Genomic DNA, 12201 nt, shown 5'->3' with positions numbered 1-12201 from the left:
GACTTTTAGACCGTACCAAAATCGTTAGATTCCAACATTGGCCTGATATTTGAAATTCCAGTTCCTTTTCGAATCTGATATTGCTATTGGGCGGTCCACAGTGAACAAGTGGGAATGTTGACGGATGGTCAACCTCTAATTTTTCACTAAGTGCATCAGACGTCATTATTGCACCATCAACCCATACCCAATATCTGGGAATTATTTCTGACTCCAATCTTAAATTAGGGTTAACAAACGTCCTCTGTTAAGAGGATTTGTCCTCTTTTTTTACTTTTTTGAAAGTGTCCTCGGAGGACGCCTAGGCTAAACGTCCTCTTTTTCGAGAATTTGTCCTCTTTTTTCAGAATTTTGGTTAAATGTACGTGTTTGTCTGAGATATAGGAAATCAGCGGCTAAGTAACGGACCGATGGGTTTATCGGGACTTGAGCCAGAAAAATGACTTTTTTTAGTCAACCCACCACAAAGTCGGGAAATATTTACCATTCTTTCAGGATTATACTCCAGTATTGTAAGTCTGAAAATTTTTAAAAAGTGTCCTCTTTTCGGATTTCCAAAATATGGTAACCCTACAGGCCTACATAAACACAATTCCAGAATATCTCAAGGATGAGCAGCTACATAAAAATGTTTCCAATGTTGGTGCCATCTCTGTTGCGATCGCATCCAAAGGTGTCACCGTAAGCGTCAGGCGTAAATATTACATTCGCTGTCACCTTTGTGAAAATGGATTTTCCCCCTCGTCCATGTGATATCAAAGGCGTGACTTTTCAAGATATGACCACATACTTCAAGAAATAAGGAATTCAGCTGCAGAATTCCCATTGAAACAATAAAAGTCTTCCCACTTTCTACAATGATGTTATTTTCAAGAATTTTGCAACTGCATTACTTGAAATACGTGGTCGTGCCTTGAAAATCCGCACCTTCAATTTGAAATGAACGAATGCTGAAAATCCATTTAGGCCAGTGGTTCTCATTTTTTAGACACGTCCACCCCCCCCCCCCTTTACAATAGTAAAAAATTTCGTGCCGCCTTATTGTCGTAACACAAAATGAAACCAGAATGCTAGCAAACCCAATGGATAGTTTGATTGCATGGTTGGTTATGCTTTTTGATGAGAGAATTCTTCAATATGAAATTCGGGCTAAACACATAGCAACAACAACGAACTGCAGGTAAATCGCGCGAAGCGCGAAAATATTTTTCAGTTGACCACATCTTTGTCCCTTCCTTTAGATTCTTTCACGCGCCCCGAAGGGGGTGCGCCCCCAGTTTGAGAACCACAGATTTAGACAAAGAAAGGTGGTGACGAATGTAATAATAACGGGTAACGCTTCCGACGACACAATTGGGCATGATCGCACCAATTATGGCACCGAACATTTTTTTATTGAGCATTTAACGTTAAGCCTGTTCATTTCTATCCAGCAGCGAATCGTGAAGTTATTATGGAAAAGTGGTTATGTATATCACAGGAGAAATTGGATTTTGTACACATATCCAAGTGACAGTGATTGACCTGACTGATGCAACTATTTATTTTTTACACAACCCCCAACGAAACAGCAAAATATTTGTATCAGTACGATATTGGCAATTAGCAGCTACAATGCGTCTGCCCAGCAGGATATTTCATCTTTGATGGCCATTCTGTTGATGTGAGTTCTACTGCTAATGAAGAAAAACTGCCTCGTGATTTTCCTAATTTAAAAAAATACAAATTTGGTTAAAAACGATCTTGTAAATTCAGAGGCTTCGCGGACCCCCGGTTGAGAACCGCTGGTCTATTGAATATATGGTCCTAAACATTTGAGATAGTGTGCCCGACAATATCGAAGAACTGACTCAGCATGAATTTAATACCCAATACCAGGATTACATTTTCGGTACTAACAAAAAGATATGTGAGTCAGTACCTGTTGATTTATATATTATACCTTTATTTATTGATTTCATATCGATTTTAACTAGTATGTTACCCCGGCTACTGTCTCTGTTATATATTTGTGTTTATTATTTTCTTTTATGCAGCAGACTGTTTACCGTTATATTTTTTAAAATTAAAACACTTGATTACTTCACTGCAATGGAGCTGACGAGTGACAAGGCATTTATAGATCACATCGTCACCTCTAGTCAAATTTTATGTTTGACGAAACAATGAATGAATGTCTGCCAGTTTGCGGTACACTGTCAAAGGTATTACGTGTGACATTGATTCTGTAACTCTGTACGGTTCTAACAGATGTATGTCAACATGTTATTAACAACGATAATTTTGTGTTTAAAAAATACAGACGAATTCAAGTTTTTTATTCAATCGAGTAAATATCTTGCTACCAGAAAAATCTTGCTACTGGCCTACTGCTGACTTGTCATGGTCCGCGGACGTACGATCGTGCGATACTTCAGCATGCCGGTTAAATTTCGAGTCATAGTTGGGGTGAGATTTACCGGTAGGTTAGCGTTGGGGTATAGCGTATAAGGGACAATTTCAGTTTCAGGGTTAATTTTGGGTTTATAATATCGCATGCTAAATTGTCACATGCTCAAATATCGGACAGCCCTTGTAATTTACAATTTGTCTTCAAGTCATGGAACAACACGGATGATTAGGATCATCGGTCTGAGGCCCTGTCGCCATACGCTTTAGAAGCGCGACTCTTTCAGATATATTGCGCACCGATTCGTTTTGCTCTCCACTTCAGTATTCATCTAAGTCTCCAGAGGGGGCTGCATAACGTCCCACACCTGGAAAAGGAAGAACACACACCTTATGCACAAAATCACAATACAGGATTTCGATGGTAGAAACTGCGAAACCGCTTTCACAGTCGACGAGATGGTGAAATGGCAGGACATCTGGCTTCTTTGATCGGTAGGTCGTGGGTTCAATACTGATCAGTAAAACTAAGTTAACCGTGCCCTGGCGCTCATCCGGCCCTACAGCATTCATATCGTTTCTATATGGAATATTGCTGGCGCCGGCTCTGCATTTTCGCGATAGCATGGAGGCCTGGAGGGGCATGAGGAAACGAATGACTCGAACCAAGTCATATAACTCGAGACTCAGACGGCCAAGGCCGACATTTCATTGTAATTTCGAAGAATAGTAAAGTAACCACACTATTGGGATTTCGTCTATTGTTACTGGTACTTGAAAATGCGACCAGAAACTGCAAAAAGTGAAGAAAATTAGTATATTATAAATGCGAACCATTCGATATCACCAAACTGAGTTATAGAGAGTAATTTTAACAAGACTTCAACTGGAAACTGAGCAGTCTACACAATGACTTGGACTCGGAGTCGAGTCATAATACCATGACTCGGACTCGATTCTCTGCTCACTGACTTGGACTCGGAGTTTTGTGACTTGGTTACAACCCTGGTATCACGAGTCGATGTATATGCCGCAAAAGATCACTGTTGTTTTGTATGTTGGATTTTACCAGAGGTGGTAAGCGTCGAATTACTATAATTTACCAATCACTTCTACTCAAGTAGACTATGCTTACTTACACCTTTACACCTACTTACTCGGTGGTTAGGCCTACGGTATATTTTTTGACTATTGCCACTTAACTACTCGAACAGTTTGTTAGGCCTAACAGTACTTAGTTTTAAGGCAGTTGGAACAGGACGTAGTATATTTTTGTCCTGGGTGTTTTGGCGGGATATACACCGACTCATGATATACATACACACGATGTGTGGATATGCATACCATGAGTGAACGATGTGCATATGCTGCTGGACAAGGAAGGTGCAGATATAGACTAAAAGTCTTGCACCACCCCTCCATGCTATAACGGGGAAGTCATGGATACCAGTGTTACGAAGCAGGCCTTTGGTCTGACCTGGGAACAGATCGAACCCACGACCTACCGATCAAGAAGCCGGACACTCCACCATCAGGCTCCGAAAGTGGGAAGTAGTTTTATAAGCATCGATTTAACAAGTGAAATCGTAGAGAGAAACACCCGAAATCACTGTCGAGTTACGGTGAGGGAATATACATTTTAGGATTGCGCCTATATGTAGAGTTGCGGGTTGTTCAAAATTAACCTTTTTTCGGATTCTGGGGATTCCCTGATTGCATTGTTAGGTTGGCTGAAAAAACGCTGCACACCAAATCTGGCACAATTCCAACCTGTACAAACCGCGGCAGAGTCAATTGAATTTTTTTTTTCTTTTTTAAATGAAATGTTTTTTCTACAATTTCACAGTCAACCTCACGAAATTGTGAAGTCGCCTAAAAGAACGATGCATCACAATTTTTACTCACTTCCAACCAGTAGAAGAGAAGTTATTGCAGTTGAAAGTTTCGGATTTGCAAAGATAGCATGTAATAGTGGGTAATCCCAGAAGCGTTGATGAAAAACTCAAATAACTTCGCTTCTACGGGTTGGAATTGCGTCAAATTTCTTTTGTTTCGTTTTTGTAGACAACTTATCAATTTCATGGGGTTGACAGTAAGTTATTTTTTAATAAATTCAAAAATTTTAATTAGCTCTGCGGCGGCTTCTACTGATTGGAATCGAGACGAATTTGGTGTTCAGGCTTTTTTCAAGCAACCTAACAGTTTAATCAGTGAATCCCCGGAATCCGGGCAGAAAAGTTATTTTTGAACAACCCTAATGTAGACTCATTAGTAATTTTCCGCGCACTTCCTACGTCTACTTGAAATAGTTTTGACATGTCTTGGAAATTGCTACTTCTACATGTAATTGAGTTCAAATTTATATCATTAGTTCTACATCTAATGTAGTGGCAACGCTGACTACTTTGATAACCTCCACACGTTTCAGTGATTCAAAGGGGTATGCAATCAACAGCAGAACAAGTATGAAGAATGTAAACATTCCATACTCACGCATATCATCAGCAGGTCTTTCAGCAGAAGGGGCGTATCCCGCTCTCGAAGGGCCTAAAAAGTCTTCAGTAATTAAAGGTGATCTTTGCAGTATTAAATTGACTAGTACCTTGCTCCATTGCATGTCTACCGTGTAGATAATCATTTACAAATCTCTCCAACTCATCTCGCATGTCAAAATGTGACATATCTACCAAAAAGAAGTATAACGTCACAATATGGCATGAAACCATTGCTTGTAGCCAGCCCAACACTGTGGTGTGAGAAATTAAGAAAAACCCTCAAACTTCGCAATATTTTCACGCATGCAGGGGTTGGGAGGTTGGGGTTTGCGAGGTAGTTATTAACGTGTTCTCATTGGAAGCAGAGTAAGAGTTACCCCTTCACCGTACAGAGTTGAGAGTCATCGATATAATTGATATAGAGAGTTGGAGTCGCACCAAATGCTTATTTCAATATCGTAAATATATTATTATTAATTACGAACTCAGGAATTTGCTGATATGTGCCATAAATATAAACTAGCTAGTCTTTTGCGTTGTTCGTAAAGGTGGCTTGCAAGTTGCAATATCTGTAATACCATATGTGGATTACATCCTTGTAGACCAGGGGTGTCAAACTCAACTTGTGTTGCGGGCCGGATTCAAACCTTCAGGTCGCTCGCGGGCCGCACCAATCAAATGATTCCAAAATATCAGTTCAAAATCCATGCCCTTGTTTTTCATTTGAATATCTTATTATTACCATACACAATAGTGTATTACACTTTATTATGAATAATAAGCATCCTATTCTTGCTACATCTCTATTCGTAAATAATGGAATCAGCAATAAATCGATGATTGACCAGTTGTACAGTTATGAACCCCTACAACAGTGGCTGTAAGGATGATATAAGTTGGCATATTTCTATACCGTACCTTTGTTTTAATCGTACTGGCATTAACCCTGCGTATGCGATTTGAGGAATACGACAGATTTAACTGTAAACGATGACGCTGAAATTTACTTCATTATTATTAAATCGCGATACAAGCGTTTCTCTTGTGGCCGTGGATCTTTTGAGTCAAAAGCCATGTAGCAGTGCGACAACAGATATTTGAATTATATTTTCGTGTAACTATAAAATTATCTATGTAACCTGTATATAACGGTTTCGCATTGGCCATTTCACTTCTGTGAATAACTAGTTTTTGGTCAATTTTTTCCCCATAAAACACTGAAATCTGTATGCACTCTGTGCCTTCTCGGAGTTGGGTGTCAATGTCAGCCACTTGTTCGTAATGGTGACTAGAGCGAAACCACAACACCGCTGTCGGTTATAGTTATAATGAGAATGTATTAGGCTAAATCTGAAGGAAGCAAACTAAATGTAACCTGCAATAATCCTGGATAATTTTTCCGTGTAATCGTAATCGATTACGCTGATAAAGCAATCACTGCATGTCTGTTCTGTACCCATATGTACAGTGTACAGTACACGAATGCATCGATACCTCTACATTGCAGTACCAAAAATCATACAAGCTTACTAGTATGTCTTCTCATCCAGACAAGGAACATCTGATATATCTGCTCGTCAAAATCTCTCGCATGGTTTCTCCCAATAGGCTCGGCTTGATTGTCTGTAACCTTGAGCTTAGTCATTGCAAATTGTTTCAGTTCATTCGAATTCATGCTTCCCATAACTTTATAAAACACTCGGGCGATTTGTCTATCTGTGAAAGATAACAAAATATCTACACAGTGAGCAAAAAAAGATTTTTTCTTTGGATTGCCGTATCGCACGTGAAATCGACCAACGCACATTGGCCAGAATTCTATAGATGACAGCCTCCATTTCATCGCTCAAAATTTGTCAATGGACATATCCAGCATTATCATGATCGTTATCGCCTACTAGTCAAAATGGATATCATATATACTACACATAGAATAGTGACAATACAGTGTTTGGTGAGCTTGTGAGATTTTGTTAGTCGGTAGTTCAGCTTATAGGCTGGTAATGGCCCTGTATGGAATTGATTCCTGTGCTCACACAATCCTTCATTTTTTATTTATTTTTTATTAAATTACTTCAGAACAGCTTCTTGGAGGTACAGAACTTCAATATACAATTGAATGGTATATTCATATTGAAATGATCCCGAATATTTTTGGCTGAAACTCGTCAGGGGTAATTGTCAGCAACTAGTGGAGAATCCAAAAGAACTTTTTCAATTACTTAGTTTAATTTAATTACTTTAACTTGGAGAATCATCGCTGCTCACCTGTTATATTAGGCAAAACGTACTGAGATTCCAGTAGGGGTAATGGCGTGACCATGTGCAATAGTTAGCAATTTTAGCGTGACATGCATCAATCCCTATCAGTGTACACTGTACAGGTACACTGTCTATCATCAACTAATATATATCGGATTCTCTATGAAAATTTATCTTGCAGTGAGATACTTCATGACAGTGGAGAGCTCCTACTCAAAATATATCTATTACATAAGCGTAGCAAAAAAAACAAAGAGCGAAAGAATACACATGAGAATGCTTCGTCCATTACTGATATAGCTCAGAGCCTATTGTAGTGCGGTACTTACTTTGATTTAGGTAAGGTGTTAACTTTCTATTCAATAGCTCTGGATGACAGTCACTTTCCAGCTCTTCAAAAGCTAATTTCAAGCAATCGGAGATGTCAGCTAGGTCTCTGTTATAACCTGGAAGGCAGAAAGGTGTCAGCTTCAGAGTCACAAACACAACAAAGCTTTGACGAACATCTAACATGACATGACTGTTGACAGTAGCATCGAAAAACTCACCATAGTAACTTTTCCAACGGGAAAGCATCTGATATTTCTGTTCACTAGGATCGCTATTTTCATAATAAACGTCATCAATGTCACTCTCGGCTAAACCGAGCATGCGAACGAACTTGGACCAACTTCTCATTGGAACAATACCAACATAATAATAAAATCTTTCCGCTAAGGCTCCTTCCATATAGTATGCAACGACTAACAATTTCTGTAAAAACGGCAAGAATATTGTTATAACCAAGCTGGAATATAAAGGCTGTCAATATATTGAGTATATCAGGATTAATGCTGTCTCCAACGTAGTTCAACTGTTCAAAGTTCTTAGTTCTTACTTATGGCATAGCTAAAGTTATGCTGTATGCTGTCAGTCAACTTCCCCATTTGGGAAAGTACCTTGATATTGTCATCGGATATTGGATCGGGTTGAGCAGTGATGCGAAACGGTCACCATCATTGTAATCAACATCAAAACACCACAAGATTGCGATATAAAGAAAAGATAGGAGGTGGTCAAAGCGACTTAGAGTAGTATTTTAATATCAGACACAATTTAGGTCCGGTAAGCGATGATATTTCCTTTCTACCATAAATGATTGCTGGACAAGTGGACAACTGGACATGGACAAGTATGCCGGACCGGTAGTGTGGAACAATTAACATTTCGCCGGCTATCCGACAGTTGTCGAGCATGTCCAGTCCACATCCAAATCGAAATACAAGCAATTTCTACTGAATCAATACTAGTCATTCCTCTGAGATTACCTGACCACGATCTGGCATATCGACCTCGCCTACCGACAAACCCAGTATTCATTTTGCCGCTTACTTTTATATTATCCTTTCTTTTATCCGGTGTGCATGACTTTTATTTACATGCTGTAGGCATAGCTGTAGGCCAAGGTGAGTGTCAGGTTAAAAGACTACTCCATGTCGTTTCGACACCTTCCTATCTTTATCATTATATCGAAATCTCGCGGTGTATTGATTAGATAAATATTTTAATAACATGATGATGGCGGTAATGAGGACGTGAGGGTATTGTACTTACACGTGCTTTTGATTTTCGAAGTCATTGAAATTTTCGAAGCAGTGGCAATGAAACTGATACATAAAGTGGGCGATTTCTAGTTCACGCATATCTTTATTGTTTTTAGGACACAATATCTTTTGAGCAGTGATGATTTGTTGTAGTTTTTGCAGTGGCCCGCAGCAGAAGATACCATATTTGGAATCGGGAAATGAGAACACTTTTACCAAATCAGAAAAGTTAGTTGATCAAGACTGAAAACTGCCGATTTCGCTATTTTTGCTGTAAAATTTGTGGAGTTGACTAAAAAAAGTTTATCGAGCGATGAAGTGTAATGGTGACGATGCGTCCGGCTTCTCGACTGGTAGGTTGCTAGTTCGATTCCTGGCCGGGTCAGACCAAAGACTTGAAAACTGGTAAGCTATCCTGCTGGGCGCTCAGCATCGACGAATAGCATGGAGGAGAAAAAAAGGGGGTGCGGACTAGGCGACCTTACGGTCGAATCGCATCCCTGTGGTTAAAGCGTCTGGTGCAGGCGAAAAAGAATATCACACATATATATATACTATCATATATATATCATCACTTTCGTTGAACTCCCAATTTACCCATTTTTTCTTAAACTTGGTGGCATTGAATAAAAAAAAGGACGTCACTTTCGCTCGACTCCCAAATTCCCCGCTCGAACATCCGTATGTTAGCTATTTAGCGTCATTTATGCCGATTTTCAGTCGAACCTGTCTATTATTCTAACTGTAAAAGCTGTAGAGAAGGACGAATTGCCAAAAAGGAGGACATTCAAGCGTCCTCGGAGGGCATTTAAAAAACCTCAAAAAGGAGGACAAATCCTCCTAAAGCAGGACGTATGGTAACCCTATCATATTTCTAACCCTGTAGTGCCGCCTTTCCCCAATTTTACGGGTCTTGCGTAAACCACAAGAAAAGAAACATAACGAAAACAATATGCGTATTGCTAATACGGGATAAAATGCATCAAATTTATGATCAGGGTTAAACCCCTCGAGCAAAATGGCGAAACGCATGTGCATTCATTGAAGAGCCGCAATTAAAGACTGACAGTAGAGCCGTATGCGGCTCGCGAGCCGCAGTTCGCCCACCCTGCTATAGATTATTATATTATCAGACAGCTCCATAGAACGTGTATAATTTTGCGCATGACTCCAATTTTTCAAGTAGAATTAATTGTATTGGTTCCTTCATTTAGATGTCAAAAGAAAGGTGCCACTGTAAATCTCGCAATAAGCCATTCTATTTACAATATATACCCACCATGGAATATGACCTGCAACAAATCATGTATATTACACGCCCTATCAGCCATATCACAGGAGCTGAAAGAGGATACTGTAACACGCACTTCAAACCGATCCACTCCAGCCCCGCTTCTAAAGCAGAGATGAGCGGATTTGAAATTTCTATGTCCTAATCCAATCCAAATCCGAACCTTCAAATCCAAATCCAAATCCTAATCCATAACTTTTTCATTTTCAAGTCCATGTCCAATCCTAATCCGATTCCAACTGGAAATTCAGAAAAAATACTAATTTATGCAATGGAGGGATTCGAAAATTTTCTTTCACAACCAACGATTCACTGGATTCAAGATAACTTAGTAACCATAAGTACATTAAAAACTGATCTGAACAAAGTTTGTCGCCATTCGCCACACGACATTTCAATCTCCCAGAAAATAGGTTAATCCAATCCAAATCCTATTCCGTTCTGAAAAAAATGTCTAATCCAAATCCAATCCAAATCCGGCAAAATTTCACAAATCCTGTTTTTTCAAAACCTAATCCTAATCCATGCTCATCTCTGTTCTAAAGCAACATGCCGCACATCGCAACACGGCAACGCAGCGTATAGCTAATTCGACTGTTAATACATACTGGTACCAGTGTTGGGATCAAGTCACTACCTTCGAGTCACGAGTCATTTCGAGTCATCACAGATTTTGACTCGAGTCAAGTCAAGTCAATCGATTTTCGAAGGTGACTCGAGTCAAGTCAAGTCACTCGATTTTTGGAGGTGACTCGAGTCAAGTCGAGTCAAGTCAAGTCAAGTCACGAGTCAAGTCACAATTCAAGTCAGGTTGCCTTTTCGAAGTATGAGGCATGATTACGTCATTGCATTTTGCTAGCTGTCTGAAATACAGATTGCGTGGTCATTGATTCTGAACTGTTGAACGAATATAGAGTTAAATATACAAGCAAGAAGGCGCTATATCGCTCACATATACATAGAAATGCTGAACCACGGAAGTAATTACATAGCCTCAATTTAGTTACCAGCCAAAATAGAGACTATAGAAACGAAGTAATAAGATGCAATGCATTACCAATTTACAAATTGATATGATACATGCGAGTCTGCGCCAATGGTTGATGACTATATTAACTATATTCGAATTCAATTTCAACGAAACAAGAGGTTTAGCTAAGGTATAAGAACAGAGAACAGAATTATACATTTTGCTATTGAATTACTCTACTATACTAGTTTACGACAGCGTAAGCTGTATGCTTTGATCACTTCATTTGTGGTCAATTTATTTGTGAGAGAACAATGGAGTTTCAGTAAAACGCACGATCATTGAATGATTGGTCGCTTTGACGGGTTACACCAGCGTTTCGCGAACAATCCGACCATACGCAAGATAGAGTGATTTTATCGACATCGATTGCTTGATGACTTGAAATTGACTCGTGAATTTTGCTTCGAGTCACGAGTCAATCCGCTTTTCTGATACGCCGAGTCAAGTCAAGTCAAGTCATTTTAGCAAAGTGACTCGAGTCAAGTCAAGTCATACGAAAAAGATGACTCGAGTCTGACTCGAGTCAAGTCATGACTCGAGTCATCCCAACACTGACTGGTACAATGTAGGCTTGGAGAACTAGATATTTATAGTTGTTTATTAATAATCGAGCGACATGCGGATTATCTAATTTTAATCTAATTTTGGAAATGTTTCTGTGCTCTGTGCTTTAATTTCTGGTTTTCTTCGAAAGGTTTCTAAAGAACTATATGTAGTGTGAAACGAGCTAAGCCTGGTATACAGACATTTACAATTCTCATCCTTAGGAGAATAAACGCTGATTTAAAATGAACTTGATTTTTAATGTATTTATTTATGAATTCATTAATTCTAATTCTAATCCAATTTGGAAAAACCGTATATTCTACTTATAATTCTAATCTAATTCGGAAAAGCTTAAAAGTTTCTTGTTGCCCAACTCTATGCACAACTGCACAGTCGTGGATATATAGCAGCAATTTGAGATTAGAGTGAACGTCTCCGATATTCCAAATCAAAAGAAAGATATTCGTCCAGGCTCTAACCAAGACTGCCACACTATGAAATTCTAAAAGGGCACATTCCCGTATTTTATAGAGTAGCATTCTATGACCAACATTCCCGCATGGTTCTTTGTGCATTTGATTATTACGTCACACAGATAATAAT

The 12201-nt window shown here is 39.1% G+C and overlaps 1 protein-coding gene across 1 annotated transcript; it reads right to left on the bottom strand.

The window, feature by feature from the left end:
- Positions 1-2395: 2395 nt before the first annotated feature.
- On the bottom strand, positions 2396-7930 carry LOC145438326 (uncharacterized). Its single transcript, XM_080315725.1, has 6 exons — positions 7694-7930; positions 7475-7591; positions 6414-6599; positions 4991-5071; positions 4882-4935; positions 2396-2756 (listed from the first exon to the last, which is right to left on the bottom strand). The coding sequence occupies exons 1-6, from the start codon at positions 7872-7874 to the stop codon at positions 2710-2712; spliced, it is 666 nt and encodes a 221-aa protein (XP_080171851.1). The 5' UTR covers positions 7875-7930; the 3' UTR covers positions 2396-2709.
- Positions 7931-12201: the final 4271 nt, after the last annotated feature.

Source organism: Botryllus schlosseri, chromosome 4 (genome assembly GCF_051294905.1).
Source record: "Botryllus schlosseri isolate E-star chromosome 4, Bs_hap1, whole genome shotgun sequence".
In the NCBI taxonomy this organism is placed as follows: domain Eukaryota; kingdom Metazoa; phylum Chordata; class Ascidiacea; order Stolidobranchia; family Styelidae; genus Botryllus; species Botryllus schlosseri.
The sequence above is the reverse complement of the archived record's forward strand: the minus strand, read 5'-3'. Positions and strand labels throughout refer to the sequence as shown.